General features: G+C 39.0%; 4 protein-coding genes across 4 annotated transcripts; 1 reads left to right on the top strand and 3 right to left on the bottom strand.

The window, feature by feature from the left end:
- Positions 1–6,965: 6,965 nt before the first annotated feature.
- LOC6043112 (60S ribosomal protein L39) lies at positions 6,966–7,672 on the bottom strand. The gene is made up of 3 exons (XM_001855844.2): positions 7,566–7,672; positions 7,369–7,472; positions 6,966–7,287 (listed from the first exon to the last, which is right to left on the bottom strand). The coding sequence occupies exons 1-3, from the start codon at positions 7,566–7,568 to the stop codon at positions 7,239–7,241; spliced, it is 156 nt and encodes a 51-aa protein (XP_001855889.1). The 5' UTR covers positions 7,569–7,672; the 3' UTR covers positions 6,966–7,238.
- Positions 7,673–10,124: 2,452 nt separating this feature from the next.
- LOC6043111 (coiled-coil domain-containing protein 22 homolog) lies at positions 10,125–19,026 on the top strand. The gene is made up of 4 exons (XM_001855840.2): positions 10,125–10,569; positions 10,630–10,801; positions 17,284–18,210; positions 18,276–19,026. The coding sequence occupies exons 1-4, from the start codon at positions 10,520–10,522 to the stop codon at positions 18,834–18,836; spliced, it is 1,710 nt and encodes a 569-aa protein (XP_001855886.2). The 5' UTR covers positions 10,125–10,519; the 3' UTR covers positions 18,837–19,026.
- On the bottom strand, positions 16,636–17,287 carry LOC119766922 (protamine-like). The gene has a single exon (XM_038253420.1). The coding sequence runs from the start codon at positions 17,126–17,128 to the stop codon at positions 16,724–16,726; it is 405 nt and encodes a 134-aa protein (XP_038109348.1). The 5' UTR covers positions 17,129–17,287; the 3' UTR covers positions 16,636–16,723.
- On the bottom strand, positions 19,002–20,586 carry LOC6043110. The gene is made up of 2 exons (XM_001855837.2): positions 19,419–20,586; positions 19,002–19,361 (listed from the first exon to the last, which is right to left on the bottom strand). The coding sequence occupies exons 1-2, from the start codon at positions 20,469–20,471 to the stop codon at positions 19,080–19,082; spliced, it is 1,335 nt and encodes a 444-aa protein (XP_001855883.2). The 5' UTR covers positions 20,472–20,586; the 3' UTR covers positions 19,002–19,079.
- Between the last annotated feature and the right edge of the window lie 270 nt (positions 20,587–20,856).

Below are 20,856 nucleotides of genomic sequence, written 5' to 3'. Positions count from 1 at the left end.
ACGTGACGAAGGCGCGCGAGGGTCACCGACATCGCGACGCGCGACTTGTACTTGTCAGGGTAGATGGGCCCATGTTGGACTAGCACGTTTAGCATACGTGGTTGAACATTGCTGCCTAAGTTTTTCTGTCTTGGAGTCTGGAAAACCAGAACTAAGTTAGGCATGACTTCGTTGTCTGACAAAATCCAATAAAAATTAAAGAAAGCTCCACATTTGAGTCACTATACATAGTCCGAACTGTTGCGATATTACTCGTGAGCGAATACATTGAAATTAAAGCGACGAAGGAGAGACTTACATTTGAATTTGTGTGCTCTCCAGCGAGGCAAGTTAGTATGCACGACTAGGGTCTGTTCGGGAATTTTAAACTTTGCAAATTAGCACTAAAACATGCTCATAACAATATTAAGCGACTACAATTATCATTCACGAGATCTCATCGCCTAACTTTCACTGTTCGTCGTGAAATTCTCAGCAAAAATATTTAGGTACCGGTTTCTATCTATCGTGTTTACACAATCGATTCCTCCCCTGAAGATACAGAATTTGGTTGTTGTATGAACATTCCGTCACAGAGACTTAACCCACCTCAACGAAACATCGCTACGGTACAATTTACGCAGTAAGCCTGACCGCTTCAACGCGTGGCTTTCTACCTTAGGTACTCGCGATTGAGTGTGTAGTAGTGCGGTTGTCAAAACCGCAGGGTTGTTACGGACGGCGCGGATCGCGCGGATGGCACGTTTCGCGCGGATTTGCTGGCTAATTTTGCCCAGGCAGTTTTGATAAATAAATTGATTGAGAGAGATAGAATTACTTTCAAGTTATTAAGAAAAATATTATCAGGAATTACGATAATTTGTTTTTTCCTTAGAGTGCAAGAATTTCATAATTTTTATTAATTGAATTTTCTTCAGAAAATGTTTGTTCTTAGTACGAAACGTCGAAAAATGAAGATGAAGATTATGTAGAAATTATTTTTTATATGTTTCTTTTTATTTCTTTACATCTCCGGCTCTGAATGCAGGCCAAGGGTGCATGACGCTGATGATACTCGTCGGTTGACACCCAGGCGAGGAAAATCTCGGAAGGAGCCCAACTACATCCGTAGGGGAGATGGGGGTAAGACGGCCACCCTAAGGGAGAAGTCTAATAAAATTTACACAACAGATTATTTTGATCTCAAATTACGTACATATTGTTCTACTACTAGTCCATTATAGAAATGACATAAATTAGTTAGTCTAAAAACCAATTTTCAATACTTTTCAGGAATTTTAAAAAAATAATTGAAATCGTATAGATATGAAATACGCGGGGTAAGACGGCCACCCATGTGGGGTAAGACGGCCAGTGCTATAAATTAACTTAATAACTTTGCTAAATCCACCCAAATTCCTACAAGGTTGGTTGAACAGACTTCTCTGAACATCATAACTATTTTGGTTTAAAAAATCAGGTTTCAAATGTGAAGAAAAATGCTGTTTAAAAATTTTCATATTTTGGCTCAGTGAATTTCATATTATTGCGACCACATTTTATGAAAAAATTACTACAAAACAAACACAATTTGATGCAAAATAATTAGTTTGTGTATTTTGATTAGAATAAGTAAATCAAAATTGTGTAAACAATATTAAATTAGCGATTTTTATGAAAAGTTTGATAGGATTTCATACTATTCACTGAATTTTGCTATATCACAGTAAAGAATGTTTGATTTTGATTAAAAATGGATAGTTTTTTTGAAAATGCTTTTCTTTATCTACAAATATGTCTTAATAGTCAAAAACCGTCAAAAATATAACCTATATCAATTAAAATCTACAAATTATGGGTGGCCGTCTTACCCCCGGAGGAGGTGGCCGTAAACGAAACTATTGGCACTACGCCCCCCGGGGCATGGCCTTCCTCTAACGTGGGATTTCTGCTCCAGCGCCTCTGACGAGACAGGAGAAAGGTGGCCGTCTTGCCCCCAAATAAATTATTTTTTAAAACAATTTTTGTAAATAGCTCAACGCATTTTCTAAACTTTTTCGAGGGACATAATCTAGGGAAAACTTCAATTTAACATGAAAAAATATTTAAAGACAGGAAAACATATTGTTATCTAACAAAAATGCCTAAGTTGTAATTCATGAAAATAACATCCAGTTTCAAGTTCAAAAATTATTTGTTTATTTTGAGCTATTTTTAAACTATTTCAAACAATATTTTTGGCAAAGGTGACTCCATATGCATTATTTAGCATGAGGAACAGTATTGCTAAACATTTTAGTAATATTCATTAGTATACTTAGTAAAACAGTGGGGTGGCCGTCTTACCCCGCCTGGCCGTCTTACCCCCAGCTCCCCTAGTGCTGTTTGGACAAAACAGCATGGCTCTGGTTCCTTGCAAGTGTCCTATTTTCTTACCTCCACGTTGGCTTGGTTTAGTCATCATGATGACAAGGTGTAACCTAGCTGGTGGCCTGTGGAAACGACTCGTAAACCTTTGACCAGCGAGGGTCAGAGTAGAAACGGCTAGAAGAAAGGGGCGCGACAATGTGGGAAAGGGAAGTAATTTGTGATTGTAGACGGTATTGTTTTGATTCGCAGTATGTTGAGTCAACTGCTGTGGATGTACCTGAGCATCGCAGAATGGGGTTTCTCTTCTTTCCATTTCAGCTAACAGCTATCTTCTGTTTATTTTGTTTCACTGATTTTCTAAAATCTTTCTTTTATTATTGATTCTTTACATAGTATATTTCTTTCACTGTCCATTGTTTTCAATCTTCACCCTTTTCTTCAAACAAGTGAGGTTCGAGCCCTTACTCAATTTTTGGAATGATCAAAGAATTAACACAAATATTACAATTGTACTTTTGAAAAACTTTTCTAAAATGCTTAGGACCAAAATATTGTAACAAAACACCGCGACAGAAGAAATAGCAACATATAAACACGCCTCAACACTAGGGAAAATTTCAGGAGAAAACAATACACAGTAAATAACAATAACAAGTTTTTGAATTCAAACTAAAATTAAAACCGCTTTTGCTTTAATGAATGTTGATAGGCACACTTTAAATGGTTAGGCGCTTATACTTACATCAAACCCTACGTAATGTACCACCCCCGGCCGAGTTAAAATGCGTAACCGGAAAAGAAGGTGTGCATGCCTGGCACGAACACTCAAAGCGTGTTCTAGCGTGTTGCTCGTACTGACTCAGAGCAAGGGTGAGATGTAGGTGTAAGGGCAGTGCGTGTTCGTCGGGAACCTAGTGCATAAGATCGGTCAAGGCCCGTTCTTACACTGAAAATTGCGAATTGCGAAGTTTTGAGTAATGATTTTTAACCTTATTTATTTTTAATTTTATACTGGATTTATTCAATTTTTAATTTTTTAAATCAGATAGTAAAAAAGATCCCGAAGATATAGATATTAGAATGTATAATAAAAAACTATTGTTGGGGCTTGTTCTGGTGGGCGCCAAATATGAGTTTGATAGGACGTAACAGAAACTGGCCTCCACTTTCGAATTTTGGAATGAAATTTAAACATTCTTGGCGAAAATAAAAAGATCAGAACATTCCAAATTCAAAGCTTCAGAAATTCAAAAATTTGAAAAAAAAAATGCTTTAATAGTTTTTATTATTAAAAAAAATCAAAAGACATATTAATTTTTTTCGAAATTTCTAAAATCGTAATTTATAAAATCTGAAATTTCAAAATTGAAAATTTTAGCAATCTGAAATACAAAATACCAAAAATTTGGGTAATCGAAAATTTAAAGATTAAAAAAAATCAAAATTAAAAAGTCAAAATTAAAAAACTAAAAAATACCAAATTCAAAACAACATATAAAAAAATCTCAAATCTAAAATAATTTTAGCATTCTTAAGCTTATAAATTCTTAAATTCTAAAATCCTAAATTCTTAAATTCTCATATTCTAATATTCGTAAATTCTTAAATGTTTTTATTTTTAAATTCTGAGCAGTTCTCTCAGATTTCGGTCATTCGATTTTTTTTTGTATTTTTTAATCCGGCTGAAACTTTTTTGCTGAGATATTGCAATGCAAAGGTTTAAAAACAGGAAAATTGATGTTTTCTATGTCTTACCCAAACAACCCACATTTTTTTAAATGTCGATATCTCAGCAACTAATGGTCCGATTTTCAATGTTAAAATATAAAACATTCGTGAAATTTTCCAATCTTTTCGAAAAACATATTTTCAGAATTTTCAAGTCTAGACTAACATTTAAAAAGAGCCAAACATTCAATATTACGCCCTTTTAAATTGTTAGTCTTGGTTTAAAAATTCTGAAAATATTTTTTTCGAAAAGATTGGAAAATTTCACGAATGTTTCGTATTTTAACATTGAAAATCGGACCATTAGTTGTTGAAATATCGACATTTAAAAAATTGTGGGTTGTTTGGATAAGACTTAGAAAACATCAATTTTCCTGTTTTTAAACCTTTGCATTGCAATATCTCAGCAACTAAGGGTCGTATCAACAAAGTTCAAAAAAGCAAAATATAGAGAATTTTCTCAGCTTTTCAAAAATATTTTTTTCAAGAGTGAGCAAACATGTGCACTAATTTTAAAAATGAAAAACTGCGACTATTTTCAAAAAAGTCACCTAAATATGGATTTAACTTGAAAACGGTGCAGTTTATCAAAATTTCACTAAAGTACTTATTGATTGCAAATTTGATTTTGCATCGAAAAATGAAGTTGAAAATTTTTTGAGACCGATATTTCGATTTTTTGAAAAAAAAAAAAATCAGTACTGATTCAAAAATTCATAACTCGTTCAAAGATTTTTTGCACAACCTGGAAATTTCTGAAAGTTGGCATTTTATGTCCTCTAAAACATATCAAAAAATGAAAAAAAAAAAATCAAAAATAGTGTTTTTTTGCAAATCAAGTTTTAGTGATGAAAAGGTAATTAAAAAATCACCAAAAAAATTTTACCGAGTATCATTTTTTTCCAGTGTAGTCCGTATCCATACCTACAACTTTGCCGAAGACACCAAATCGATCAAAAAAAATCTTCAAAAGATACAGATTTTTGAATTTTCACATATCATTTTTGTATGGACAGCTGCCAAATTTGTATGGAAAATTATATGGACAAATAAATGATGCAAAATGGCTTCTTTGGGCATACCGAAGGCACCAAAAAAGTTTCAGCCGGATTAAAAAATACAAAAAATAAAATTGAAGAAAAAAGACCGATTTCGTAGAGAATTGCTCTTCTTAGTTCTTAAATTCTGGAATTCCACAATTTTTGAAGTCCTATTTTATGTAAGAGATTTTGAAATTATGAGAAGACATTATTTTAAATATCGGAAATTAAATTTCTTTCGGAGTGAAATTTTAGCGAGGATTTAGGATTAAAAACTGTATAAAAATTCTTAGATTTTGAATATTTAGACTTTCGAAATTTAAAATTTTATCATATTATAATTTTAGATTTTGATTTAATTTTGAGGTTATAGTTTTGAAGTAAAATTTTTAGGTTTTAAATAAATTGTATTTTCTATTTTGAAGATTTTTTTTCATGACCCTTGCCTTGGCCGTCTCTTGAGGATTTTTTTTAAATGGATTTATTGCTTTCATTCTTTTGGAGCCTTTAAACATAAAACGAGTTTTTTTTTTAATCAATAATTTCTGAATTAGTTTTTCTTCATTAAAAAAATAAAATTTCTTAAATGTTGGTCGCGATATTTTTTAGGATTTTAGGTCAGCGCGGATTTGACGCGTTTTTTTCTTTTTTGACTCTCCCATAACAACCCTGAAACCGTTATCTCTGATTCTCTCACTCCACTGACTCTGACAGTGGCTGCCGGTAAGTGAATAACATGTATGATTTCAAAATCATATATCTTGAGTAAATTTTGATAACTACAATTTTTCAGTCAAGTTTTACTGTTGAAACATTTTTTTTTAAATGTATAAATGTTTGTAATTTCAGCAAATTTGCAAGCAAAATGAGCGCTTCCCTAACACCGACGGCAAAGTCATGTACCCAGAATGCATAAAACAAGCCACCGGAAAAGAGCTTCCCTAACACTGATGTGGACTTCAAATACCTAGAAAGATATTTTGCCTTCCTCACTATACGGAGAAAAGGCTTTAAAATCACTCGAATAATGAGCATCTTAATTTGCCCTTCTAGACTCACCTTCATGTGTACATATCAAATGAAAATTAGAGCAAATGCCTGTGTGTGTAGGTATGTGGACAAAAAATGTCACTCGATTTTTCCGGACTGGGTGCATAGATTTTGACCGTTCTGGTAGTCGGATCCAGCTTGGGTTCCCATAAGTCTCTATTCAAAATCAGCAAGTTTAGTTAAAAGTACCTCAAAAGTTATGCTAAAAAACGATTTTTCCCGAACTCAAGAGAACTTATTGATATTCCAGCACCCCTCGATGAACTATAGTTATAGTTAAAATCTTTCATTAACTACGTTATCCAACACCATTTCGGATTCCCAGTCATAACGTTATAACATAGTTGGATAATCTGGCAGCATTCACCAGAAATGTTTTACCATTCTAGCATGATTCTGGTAGAACTCTACAATATTCGTGACTTTCACTACTTACTTCATTCCAGAGGAAAAATCTAATCTTCAGCCAAATAAACTTTAGAATAGTTCAATAAACCTCACTGCATGTAATATTCACTGAAAAGTGATTTTTTTAATTAAAAGGTGTTAAATTAATGCTACAAAGAATAACCATCATGACGAAAAGCTTTAGATACTTGAACAGCACGTCCCGATATGTTTGCTCTGACCGGCGTATAATCGAAATTACGGAATCGAACCTGCACTGAAACAACGTAGAAAACAGCACATCTGGTCACCCTATTTCGCTAGTTGTCGAACTGTTTGACGCAGGGCATACCCGACAAATTTACAGGACATTTCTTTCAAAGTTTTCCACACAAACATACACACAACTCACTGATTTTCTGGTCGGAATCCTCACCTCCGAGCTTCCATTCTTTATTGGTTGCGGATTTTCATGATCCTTTTGCAGTTGTTTCAACACACTACCGAGCAAAGTCCCGGTAAACTTTTGTGGCAAAATGCTTCCCGAACTTCACTCAATTGAGAAATACGTGGCATCCACAAACAACGGAACCGAATCCCGGACACTGACGACACCGACCACGAGAGAAAACTGTAAAAACAATCTGCCGGAACATTGTTCTTCTGCCCACCGGAGACCGTCGCTTACAGCTTTAGCTTGGTGCGACGCCAGTGACGGCGCTTAGCGTTGTACCTGGAACCGGGGAGAAAAACAAACCGAGATTAGTCCGAGTGGCCACTTGGCATCCCTCGAAAAACACGGTCCCCAACTTACCGGATAGTGTTTCCAGTGCGCATTCTGATCCACTGTGGAATGGGTCTGTTTTGCTTCAGCTTTTTGGCAAGCTTCTGCTTGATCCGGAACGTTTTGTGGGCCGACTGCAATGGGAGAAGCAAAAGGGAAGCGATTTTTAGTTAAATTTGTTCGAATTATTCGAAAAATCATAGAAATTGGGAAATGTTTTTACGCACCATCTCGATCAATGTGTTAACTTTGGAAAAGCTAACTTAAAAGAGAGCGACAGATAGCCGGATGCGGAAAAACGCAATTTGGACAGGCGACGAACGCAACTTCTCGGCGATCGGGGCGCCACGCTGCGGTGAGCATTGACAACAGGCGTGATTCTTGAAGTTTTGGTTGAGTACGCAGTTCACAGAAAATTATGTAAATATTAGAAAACGTACAGAGCGGATTCGCTAATTCGAATGAACCGCATTCGAATTAGCAAATACGAATTCGCTAATTGGAATGCCTGACAGCTGTCAATAGTTTGAAACTACGTGTTCGGAAATGGTCGAACAATGGGGTTGAAACTTCAACATCAGTAATCGTGTGCACCAGCTGACCTCTCCATTATCCGTTGGATCTCCAACAGGAAGCAGGTAACAAGAAGGCCGTATCCATCATATTCACACCAGCATTATACGGGTGAGGTGTGCCGATCCGGATTGGAAGATTTAATTGTCGAGCTCGTGACTGGCGATCTTTTTCATAACTCCAAGGGCGCATCCACCTCCGTAAATGCCACGAGAGTTTCCACAGGTCTTCTTCTGCGGCCATCGCTAGAAAATCTAACAAAATCTTCATCTTCAGCAATATTTGTGGTCTATTAAGAGCCCGGACCGGTTTTCGTTGCCCACGTGTACCATTTTGGAAACTGGCGATGATCCGATGATTTTTTTGCCGGTACACTCAAACCCCGTTGGTTTGACACCAACTGTTGTCAAACTAACGGGGTCACTTTTTAGTTTGACACCCTTCTTACACGGAGTTCACACACACTACTAAACGTTTGTTTTGATAGTGTGCATGAGCGCCGTGTAAAAAGTGACAGTTCGTCACTTTTTAGTTTGACTTTGACCAACCAACGGGGTACAAACTAAAAAAGTGTCAAACGAAAAAGTGACCAACCACCGGGGGTTGAGTGTATTTTGCATCTCTAAACATTGCCCAGCACTAGTCCCATTCATCTGCTTTTAGCTTCAACGATTCGTCCATCCTATAGGAATTTTAGCAACTTTTTAAATGAAAAATAAGTTACTTTTGTCATTACAGTAATATTTGTGTGTGTGTGTGTAAGATCCGCTCTCATTCCGGGTGCAGCCCTTCTTCAACTCTTGGGATGAGCTATTTGATGTCCCGATGTCACTCATCTTTCTCACTGTCTCTGAATTGCTGTCCTTGCTGTCCTTCGACGACATTTCTTGCTTCCGCTTGCTCTGTTTGCATTTTTAACGTGAGCAATTCTCTACCAAAACCGGAAATGGGTTTTATTTGTATTTTTTGATTTGGCTCAAACTTTGTGGGGGCCTTCCCTATGACCAAAGAAGCTATTTTGTGTCATTGGTTCACCCATACAAGTCTCCATACAATTTTGGCAGCTGTTCATACAAAAATGGTATGTAAATATTCGAATATCTGTAACTTTTGAATGAATTTTCTGATCAATTTGGTGTCTTCGGCAAAATTGTAGGTATTGTAAAAAATAGGTACACAGAAAAAAAAACTTGCAGATTTTTTAATTAAAATTGTTTTTACACAAACTCAATTTCCCAAAGTATTTATTGATTTTCGAGATTTTTTAATATGTTTTAGGGGACAGAAACCCGCAACTTTTGAGCCATAGAGAAACATGGTCAAAAAATCTGCCGCCGAGTTATGAATTTTAGAAAAATAGTGATTTTTGGAAAAAATCAAAATTTCATGCAAAAACAAATCTGAAGTAATTTTTTAATGTAAAATTGAATTTACAATCGAAAAGTACTTTACAGACTTTTTGGTAAAAGGCTCTGTTTTTATGATATAGCCACCGCAAGTTTGATTTTAGCGAAATTTTAGCGATTTGTAAAAATAGTGACCGTGAGTGACCATTTGTAAAAATATTTTTTTTTGAAAAGTTCAGAAAATTTGCAACAAAATTGTCTAAGAGACATTGAAGATTGGACCTCTGGTTGCTGAGATACAGCGGCTTAAACAAAAAGAAACACGAAAATTTAAGTTTTCTAAGTCTCACTCAAACAGCCCACCATTTTCGTTTTCGCACTTTTTCATACGATTTTTTCAGTTCGACTGCGATTACACAAAAAAGTGTAATCGTAGTTGAACCAAGGGGCTGGAAACTCTAATATTACTTAAAAATACTGAGTATACTAACGATATTCCAGTATACTTGTTAGTATACTTACCGAACAGCAATAAACTCTTAGTATATTAAGATACTCTCAGTATATTGGTAAGTATACTGGCGATTGGTAAAGGAAATAATAAATATACTAACATATATTTTGATATACTGGTTAACAAAATAATTATAGATTTAAGAGTTTCCAACCCCTTGAGTTGAACTGAAAAAATCGTATGGACCAACCACCGGGTACGTATCCACGTAGTTTGTGAATGGCCCCACGCATTCGTGCGCAACTCCAAAAATGGTCGACCACAGATGGCGCTCCAGTCGTGAAGTTCTTGATCTATCAACCAAGATTATGTTTTTAAGTTCTTCTGGCAACACGGCTCAGATTCCAATCCAAAGTAAATAAATAAAGCAAAGAACTGTCAGAAAAAAATTACAACGAAACGTCGCGGATTGTGCAAGTTTCTCGCGTTCGCGAGTTTTATCGCTAAATTCCGTTTCTTTTACGGCCGATGATTTGTGACCATAAAGGAAGAAGCTCTGCTTATCACCGAGAGGGCACGAGTGATAACAGTGTGAACCGAGTGCATTCGCAGTGAGCGATGTGAGCCATCTCATTAAATAAACATAATTCCTTTGCCGGAGGAAGAAGACCGCCCAGCAAAGAAGCCCGTAATCGTCCCACTTTTGCTTTGGATTTTCGGGCAATTGAATTTATCTCGTGCTTGTAAGGCTTCCCGCAGTGTGTCGTCGTATTAATTAACCGGAAGTTGCTCGTTCCGCGGCAGCGCCATGGATGAAATTGATAACATCATTCTGCATTCGCTGCGCCAGATTGGATGGTAAGAGCTGTTTGAAGAAGCTTTATCTTTTATGAATACTCATTGACTTGCATCTTGCAGCGCCCTGGACGAGGAGGTGACCAGTTTGGACGAGTTTAGTCCGACGCTGCTGGTTCAGGTCGTGTCCAAATGTATAACGTTGATCGATCCCAGCTTGGATTTGCCCCGGACGCTGCCTCCCGGGATGGCGCAAAGGTTTACTGCGACCACTAGCTTGGCCGAGGCTTGCCGGGTAAGAGGAATCAATTTTTCGTTTTTAAAAGACACTAAAAAGCTGCGAAGAGTTACGTTTCAGTACGATTAATTTATTAAATTAAAATTTCACTTAAAAATTTGGAAGATTTTCGCAAGTCTTCTACCGTCGCCTTCTGCCGCTCGCAGTCCTCTTCCCGCGGCTCCCATTCGCCACACCCCGGTTCGACCGGATTGTGCCAAAATCGCGTCTCTTGCGGTGCAACGCCGGCACGGTCAGCGCCACCCGTTCGAAACGCTTCTTCTCACGTTCGGACATCGCCCGCCAGACCTGGGCCCCCTGGCGGACCACGTCCACCTGGGACCGTAGCTCACAGTGAGTGCTCCGGTAGCGCCGCAGGAACAGAAGGTACGGATTGCGGGACTTGCGGCCGCCCGAGCAGGCAGGTCGTGGAATTTGCCGTCGCTGCGCTAGTTGGGCGTTGGACGGGGTTCGCTGAGCTGGGTTGCCAGAGGAGGTGGGAGGGCACACACAGTCGCGGCTTTCGATGGCTTTGAGCAGGAAGATGGACCGGGCTACTCGGCGGAACATGTTGAAGGGTTGTTTTGAGGTCGGATGCTTGAAGTGTCAAGTTGTCAGACAAGAAAAAGCCAAATTTGCAAGGGTTGCTTGACTATTAAAAAATTTATCAGAATTGAAAAAAAGTTCCTCAAAAGTACAGACCGCCCTGCCACGCACTGCCCCTGTTCGCATAAATGTCCCATATGCATTTTCATTGCTTTGCTCCCTCTCCTTTGTTTCGCATGTTCTAGAAATCAGGAGGAAATCCCGTTTTTCTCGCAAAATCTTAACACGTACCGTCATCAGGGGTGAAATTGGGCCATACAATTTCAGCATTTTTGTATGACACAATCTCTCCCCCAGATATTTTTTCGGACACACACCTAGTCTGCCGTTCTACCCGTTGCCCCATGTAATTTTTGGACAATTCTGACTTTTTATCATTTTTAAGCTTAGTTTAACTAAACTTTCAGAAAAACACATAATATCTAGTAATTTGTTCGGAAACGCTTCGCTTCGCTAGGAGACGGTGATTTTAGCGGATTGCAGACTGGATTTTTACCATGTGATGTGATGATTGTCTAAGCCCAAGTTGCCTAGGAATCGATAATTGGGAATAGAACCAATTCCACCTGAACCAGATTCTCACCACCATGGCAGCCGTCCATTGCCGGCCGCTCCCATCTCCACCGCGCACCAGGGACAAGGAAAGGGAATTGGAAGACGGGAAGTGTTGATGCTCCACTTTTTAAGAGTATTAAGGAAAATCTCCACGGTATCCTCAAGTAAGTTTCGCTTGGAGTTGGACGGTTTTTGGGAAGGTGAATGGTCTGAGGAGCCACCCTAGGCGAGTGGTAACGACCTTTGGCATTGTTGTTCGAATTCTTCGTGTGTTCTCATTTCTAATGGGAATGCTTTCAATTCTTCTCATCTCTTATTGGATGAATTCTATCAGTCGCCCAGGCTATTTATAGCGAGGTATTTTTTTAGATTCAATTTCAACTGCGCTTGCAATCTTGCATGCAATCTTGTTTGAGTTCTGATGTTCAACTTGCATTCAATTTTACTCTTTGTCCGATTCTTGGATTCAACTATACCAGTCTAATTCCTCCTCAAGCTACCAATGCTCCACGGTTAAGTGGAAAGCATTTTGCTTGCCAATCCTAAGGACAGGGGATCGAACCCCGCCGTGAGCTTTTGAAGTTTTTTCATTAATTCCAAATTCAATGAGTCCAGAACTTTCTCGTTGGGAGCAGATGGGTATCGAACCCAGAACCATTCGCTTATAAAGCGAACATCGTAACCATTCAGCCACGACCGCTCCCATAATATCTAGTAATTTGTTCGGAAACGCATTAAAAACAACACTAAGTCTGTTTGTCTCACCAAGTATTTTTCATTCAATTATAATGTTTCGATCTACCATCGACAAATAACGACCTACGGTCGAGAAAATCTCGATATGCGCTTGAAGGTTGTTTAAAAAAATCCTACACATTTAGATTTTTTTACCGAATTCGGTAGTTGAAAAATCGGTAAAGCTTAGATCGGTAAACCATCTGTCAAAATGAACAACATTTTACCGAATTTCGGTTGTACGATGAATAATAATGAACCTCAATACCGAATTTCGGTAGGTTTTTACCGAATTTGGTAATTTTTTAACATTCTTTTAATTTAATTTTTTTCCATTTTTTTAGAATTTTTCAACTTTTTTTAAAGTTTTGTTTTTTTTTTTGCATTTTTTTAAATATGTAAATTTTTTTTATTTTTTTTTAATTTGAATTTTTTTTTATTTTTTAACTTTTTAATTTAGTTTATTTTTTAATTATTTTTTTTAAATTTTGAAATATTTTTTTCCAATTTTTCTTTGAATGTTAAAATTTTGATTTTTTATAATTTATTTTTTTTTAATTTTGTTATTTTTTTAATTTTTTGAATTTTTATATTTTTTTATTCTTTCCAACCTATGATTTTTTTTAATTTTTTTTTAATTTTTTTTTATTTTTTTTTAATTTTTTTTTATTTTTTTTTTTGATTTTTTTTTAATTTTTCTGACGTTTTTTGATTTTTTTTAACTTTATTAAATTTTTTATTTTTTTTTATTTGATTTTTTTTTTATTTATTTTTTACTTTTTAATTTAGTTTATTTTTTAATTTTTTTTTTAATCTTTGAAATATTTTTTTTCCAATTTTTCTTTCAATGTTTAAATTTAGATTTTTTTATAATTTAATTTTTTTTAATTTTGTATTTTTTTAAATTTTTTGATTTTTTTATTTTTTTTTATTCTTTTCAATCTATGAATTTCTTAAATTTTTTTTTTTCATATTTTTGAATTTTTTTGATTTTTTTTTTATTTTTTTTTAATTTTTTTATCATTTTTGAATTTTTCTGACGTTTTTTGTTTTTTTTTTTTAACTTTATTTAATTTTTTAATTTTGTTTTAATTTTTTATATTTTTTTCAATTTTTATGAGATTTTTTTTCATTTTTTTTTTATTTTTATTGAATTTCTTTTAATTCTTTTTATTTTTTAATTTAATTTAAAAATAATAAAAAAAATTGAGATATTTTCAATTTTTTTTATTTTTTTTCGATTTTTTTTTTTATTTTTTAAGAATTTTTTTCAATTTTTGTAATTTTATTTTTTTAATTTTGTGATTTTTGAATTTATTTATTTTTTTTTTAACTTTTTAATTTAGTTTATTTTTTAATTATTTTTTTTTAAATTTTGAAATATTTTTTTCCAATTTTTCTTTGAATGTTAAAATTTTGATTTTATAATTTATTTTTTTTAAATTTTGTTATTTTTTTAATTTTTTAAATTTTTATATTTTTTTAATCTTTCCAACCTATGATTTTTTTTAAATTTTTTATTTTTTTTTATATTTTTGAATTTTTTTTTATTTTTTTTTGATTATTTTTGAATTTTTCTGAGTTTTTTGATTTTTTTAAACTTTATTAAATTTTTTTTTTAATTTGTTTTTTTTTTAATTTTGCAATTTTTTTAATTTTTTGAATTTTTTTATTTTTTTTTATTCTTTTCAACCTATGAATTTCTTAAATTTTTTAATTTTTTTTCATATTTTTGAATTTTTTTGAAATTTTTTGATTTTTTTTTATTATTATTTTTGAATTTTTCTGACGTTTTTTGTTTTTTTTTTTAAACTTTATTTGATTTTTTAATATTGTATTTTATTTTTTATATTTTTTTTTTTCAATCTTTATGAGATTTTTTTTAATTTTTTTTTATTTTTATTGATTTTTTTTTATTCTTTTTATTTTTTAATTTAATTTAAAAAAAATAAAAAAAATTGAGATATTTTCAATTTTTTTAATTTTTTTCGATTTTTTTTTTAAGAATTTCTTTCAATTTTTGTAATTTTATTTTTTTAATTTTGTGATTTTTGAATTTATTTTTTTGCCTTCCACACCTTAAGCGGTATACGCACTTCGGAAGGAACCGGTCGAGAAAAAAATCAAATGGGCAGCAGCGGCAGCGCAAGCAAGTCAGAGAGGGCGAAGAAAAACCCCAAGAAATCGCTCCCTCTCCTTTGTTCCGCTGTTCGTAAAGCTGTTTCTTGACCCCTTTCCTCCCGATCTGCATACTAGCCTTTACTGAGGAAAGGCTATAAAATCACTCGGAAAATGAACTTTTTAATTAGACCTCCTAGACCTACCTTCATTTGTACATATCGACTCAGAATCACCAGCTGAGCAAATGTCTGTGTGTTTGGCTGTATGTAGACATGTGTACCAAATCAATGTCACTGGAATATCTAGTCACAGGCTCAACCGATTTTGGCCGGAATGGTTTTAATCGATCCGTCTTATCGTCCCCTAAGTTGCTATTTAAATTCAAGCAGTTTTTTGAATTTCTTAAAATTTTTTTTGAAAGTTTTTGATTTTTTTTTGAATTTTTTTTTGAAATTTTTTGAATTTTTTTACTTTATTATTTTTTTGAATTTTTTTTAAACTTGCAAATATTTTTCAAAGTTTATGTCCCTCGGCCCTGACCAAAGTCGAGGGGGGGGGGGAATAAAAAAAATAAAAATTGAAATTACAAGCCTAGGTTTCAACATTTGGATAAAAAAAGTGTTTAAAAATGCTTTTTACAGGCGTACACTGCCCATGTTCGTATAAATGTCTCATATGCTAAAACAGCAAACTGAGAAAAACGCATTTAAAGTTTGTCCCATACATAAGGCTACGTGTTAAGTTTTGAACTTTTTGCAGCGGCCTAATTTTTTATGTTATTTATTTTTTTTTTTTTTGTTTTTTTTTTGTTTTTTTTTTATTTTTTTAACAATTTTTTTTTCGTACATGATTCAGTTTTCCGTCCATCATTCCATTTGCCGCAGTAGCAAACCAGCAGAATAGCGGGTAGCAAAGTGAAATCCCGAAGAACTGAGAGCAAATTTGCTATCGCGACAGGTACCGCGGTGGGGTTGACGTTGGTTGCAAATTTGATTTGCTTCGATGTTTGCTACCCGCGCTGGAGATGCACTAGTACTTTTCAATACTTCATCTAATCTAATCTAATCTAATCAGACCCTAGCGCAGCCAATCTTTCGAAGGGATCCTGGAGAGTGCCTTAGGTTAGATGACGCCTAGCACTCTTCTTGTCATTTATTAACATTTGTAGTGCGCCATTGCATCAGAATGCATTGAAACATCACAAGCGTTAAAGCGGCCAGGCCTACTGCGTAAAGCCGTATCGCATGAGATGTTGTTCGAACAACAACACAATTCTGAATCGACAGGGGAGGAAGAAGCGTGGGGACACATCACCTTACGCTTCGAGATTTGGTTGTATTCGTTGGGAGCACCATGCTAAGAAGGTTTGGTACTCCGGGACCCTCAGGGATGGGACATTGTATTTCCACGAATGCCCTGGACACTATTTGCCGTGGTTATAGCGCCACAACTCGCTCTCTGTAACAGTATTCCTAATTCCAGTCCACGCTAACCAAGTCGTCATGGCCTAGTGGTTAGCATCTTTGCTTACCAATCCAAAGGACGGAGGATCGAACCCCGCCTCGAGCGACTTTGATTTTTCGTTCATATTCATCATTTCAAATTTATGTGTTCTTAATTTTCTCGTTGGGAGCAGATGGGAATCGAACCCAGAACCATTCGCTTACAAAGCGAACATCGTAACCAGTCAGCTACGGCCGCTCCCCAGCACTAATACTTTTTCAATACTTAAATTTTTGAAATTCGCAAATTCAGAACTGAAGTGATCATCTAATAAATTCTTGAAAAATAAAACAATTTTAGTCCGTTTTTCGAGTCATTTTATAATTTATTCAAATATATTTCGATTCAATCGGACTAATTTGCGAAAGCATTCCAAAAAGCCTCTCGCGGTTCAAAACGCGATTCTGGTCGCCCGGTCACCTAGCGCCTTCGACTGCCGCTGCTCGATCGTCCCCTCTTCCTCACTCCGGACGCTCCGGCTCGGCGCGCTGCCGCCGATCCCGCCGGGTAGCAACCCACCGGACACACGCCTCCTCCGGCCGCACTCCGCCGCATGCTGGACTGCCGGCCAAAGTAGCGCCTCGGGTAGTAAACGTGCGGCTGGGACAGCGCCATCTGCTGGTACTGCTTGCGGTCCTGCTCGGACATGCCGCGCCAGGCGGCGGCACCCTGCCGGACCACTTCCGTCGCCCGCAGGCCGCAGTGCGTGCTCCGGTAGTGGCGCAGGAAGTTGAGGTACGCGTTGCGGGTCTTTTTCCCACCGCTGCACGTTCCGCCGGATTGGCCGCCGCGGGCCGGGGCCGGGCACACACAGTCGGCGTCCATGGTTGGGTTTCCTGGACGTTTTAGGGAGGGGTTTGGAGACTTGAGGAGACTTCTTGCGTTGACGGCTGTTTGAATTTGAATGGTTGAAAACCGTTGGCAACGAGTCGTGGATTGCTTGGTTAAAATCTTTTTTTTTTCTGTGTCTCTTTCGACAGACAATCGGCTACCGACGGGACATCGGCTACCAGACCTTCCTGTACTCGAACGTGGCCGAGGTGCGCCGGGTGTTGATGTTCCTGATCGAGCGGCTGCCCAAGGAGTCGGCGGACAAGGCAGCGGGTACGGGTCAACCGTTGGACGTAACGACCGAGCTGGAGAGTCGAATCTGTGCCAGTCTACAGTCCCAGCTGCAGGCCCCTTGGATGCCGGAGTTTTGCCGGACCGCTGCTGGTCCCAGCAGTTCTCAGATTGCGTTCCGCCGGTTCGTGCCTCGAAAGTTAAACATTCCGTTCGTGACCCAGGGAGACATTGCTGCCGAGGTCAAAGAGTTCTGGTCCCGCCAGGCGTCGCTGGACACGCTCGACGAGGACAGCTTCATTCCGTCCGTGATCGCTGCCAACGATGGGGCGCTCAAAGCCAGTGGTGGTGCCATTGACGACCGGATCAAGGTGTGTTCGCCCGTGGACCGTCTGCAGCGGTTCTACACGTCCAGCGAACAAAAGTCGAGCGTTGTTCCGGTGGGGAAAGTGGCCGTGGAGGAAAAGCTGGACGCGCTGGCGATTGTCGAGGCGGCCAGGCCGGGCAAAACTCCGTTGGAAACGCTTCAGGAAGAGATCGATCAGATTCGGGTGGAGATCGAGCGGGCCGCTGGGGAGGGAACCGGTCTGGAGGGGGAACGAATGGAAGTGGTCGAGCTGTGTGAGGTTCAACGGGCGGCGGTTGGGAAGTTGAAGGACGAAAAGAAGATTAAGGAACGAACGCATATTTTACTAGAAGACCCCGAGGTTAACGTTAGGAAACTCCAGGGCATCATCGGGGCCGGTGGAGAGCGCATGAAGAAGCTGCAGGATCAGTGGGACGTGCACCGGATACCGCTCGAGCAGGAGCTGGAAGGGTACCGCGTGAAGCACTCGGATAAGCTGGTGAGATTCTAGTTCTTGGAGCGATTTCTCGGATAGAATATTAAGATTTTGTTTTTGCCTTTCAGTCGCAATCGCAACAGATCGTGGACCAAATCGAGGCGACCCGGCACAAGTGCGAAGAGGTCATGATGGACCTGCAGACCAAGAGTGCGATGCACGCTCGGCTGCAGAAGGAGCTGGAAAAGCTGAACCGCACCGTCAGCCGGACGGCCTACACCAGCCGGATTCTGGAGATCGTGGGCAACATTCGCAAGCAGAAAACGGACATCGACAAGATCCTGCAGGATACGCGCACACTGCAGAAGGAAATCAACACGATCACCGGCCAACTGGACCGGCAGTTCACCGTGACGGACGATCTGATCTTCCGGAACGCGAAAAAGGACGAACACGCGAAGAAGGCGTACAAACTGCTGGTCACGCTGCACTCGGACTGCGCCGAGCTGATGGCGCTGGTGCAGGAAACGGGCGCCGTCAAGCGCGAGATCCGCGACCTGGAGGACCAGATCGAGACCGAGCGGAGTCGGAACGCGGCCACGAACCTGGCCCAAATTTGTCGCGATCTGGCGGAAATGCAGAGCGAAAGCCAGCGGCTGGAGGAGAGTTTGCGCGCACATTTGAGGTAAATATTTTTTATGAAATTTACGTTTTTTTAGGAAGAACAAAGTCAAAATGTGATTAGGCTGTAAGGTTTAACAAATTGTTGCGTAGCGCAGAAATTGATCCAAATCAACACACGTACGTCTATTACACGGATACTCAAGAAAAAAGTAACAGGAAGAAGAAGAACATTAAAGTGCCCAATGGAAAGCTTTATTCGCGTGTGTGTGAACACTCCGTAACGAAAGAACATCACCCTAAACTAAACTTCACTGCTGACTCTGCCGCTGGCGCACCTCCGGCGGAACGTAACCCTCGTCGATGACGCGCGGCTTCTTCTTCTTGCCGAACCACCGCTTCGGATAGAACACCTTTTTGCTGTCGATCTGCAGCTCGATCTTGTCCTCGTTCTCGAAGAACCACAGCTTCTGCTCTTCCTGCTCCATTTCGCGGCCAACCCGCTCGAGTTCCTGAATACGGCGCGCACGCTGCAACCGGGCCATTTCCTCGTCCAACCGCTGCTGGCGCAGCTCGCACCACTCGGTGTAGATCTGGAAGCAATCCGGTGATTAATAAGCTAATCCATTTCCTACAACATTCAAAACTACCTTCTTTTGCGCCTCAATCTGCGGCTTTTCGTGCTCGGCCACACTCTGGTTGATCGCGTCCAGCAGCATCTTCTCAAAGCTGTCGTTGCTGACCTTACCCAAGCCCTGCATAGCATCCATCAGCTTCCTCACGCTCTCATCCTCCTGGTTCTCCACCTGGCCCAGGTAGCCCTTGGCCAGCTCAACGATCTCGCCGCTGACTTCACCACCCCCACCAATCAACTCCACCGCCTGCTCGTACTTCCCGTACAGCACCAGTCCAAGCAGTTTGCAGCTATTGGCCACAATCGCCACCTCGCTGTTCAACCCCAGCACCAACAGCGTCTTCCCCAGCAGCTGCTTCGAGTCCCGCAAGTCAAAATGATCATCAAAGTACGGATTCCGCAAAAACTTGACCCGCACCTTGATCTCCTCCTTTTTCTTCTTCTTGACCTCGCCCTCCACCGGCACCGGCGCCGGCTTCAAATCGTCAAAGTGGTCAATCTCACCGCCCTTCACGTACCGGTAGCACGCGTACGTCGCCAGTGACCTCGTGATCGGATGCGTGAAATCTTCCTGCAGCGCCAGCAACGTCGCCACCCGCGCTCCCCACTTGAACTCGTTCGTCGTCACAAGCCGATCGAGCGCCAAATTGGCCGTGTACTCGTCCAAAAACACCCCGTATCCAATCCGATTGTCCAGCATCTCAATCAGCTCACCGTAGTGACTGTGCTCGATGTAGGTCCGCGCAATCGCGTGCTGCGTCGACGGCAACCCGCGCGAAGTTTCCTCCGTCAGCCGGAACTTGTACATCAAATCGGCCACCTCGTCGATGTGCGTGTCGTCCACCAGCTTGTTCGCGTAGATGTCGATGTCGATCGCGGAAACTTTGGCCTTTTGCTGGAACTTTTGCTCCAGCTCGTAGTACAGCGCTTCGTGGTTCACTTTGGCCAGGATCGGTGTGGCGAGTCGGGACTGCCACGAATCGCGGCAAAGGAATGCATCCGACAGGAAGGTGCGCCGGAAGGGTGTCCACCGGAACGGAGGCGGAACGCGAAGCACTTGTTTTAACATTTTAAATGCACAATTTTTAGTTTTTTTCGCCGACCGAAATCGGATTTTCGTGCGTGTTATGAAAGAAGCGCACCGCGGGGCCAATGCAAATGTTGCCAGTTGGCAAGAAAATTGATTTTGACAGTTTGAGGAAAAAGGTAAACATGCACTGGAACAAATCGTACCGTAGGAATTTTATTCTTTCTGATGACGGAGCAGTCTGGTGGCGAACATGAGAAACAGGAATCATCTTTGAGAAACACAGACTTCTGTTTCCGGATGTCAAACTTTCATTAAGAGCGAGTCCACGAGCAAAGCAGTACGGAGCTCGGAAGGAAAAGTAAAAAAATCGAGAATCGTTCAAGGAAAGTTCAAAAAAATATTCAAATCAGAAATTTAAAAAAAT

Source organism: Culex quinquefasciatus, chromosome 2 (assembly GCF_015732765.1).
Source record: "Culex quinquefasciatus strain JHB chromosome 2, VPISU_Cqui_1.0_pri_paternal, whole genome shotgun sequence".
NCBI classification, from domain to species: domain Eukaryota; kingdom Metazoa; phylum Arthropoda; class Insecta; order Diptera; family Culicidae; genus Culex; species Culex quinquefasciatus.
The sequence above is the reverse complement of the archived record's forward strand: the minus strand, read 5'-3'. Positions and strand labels throughout refer to the sequence as shown.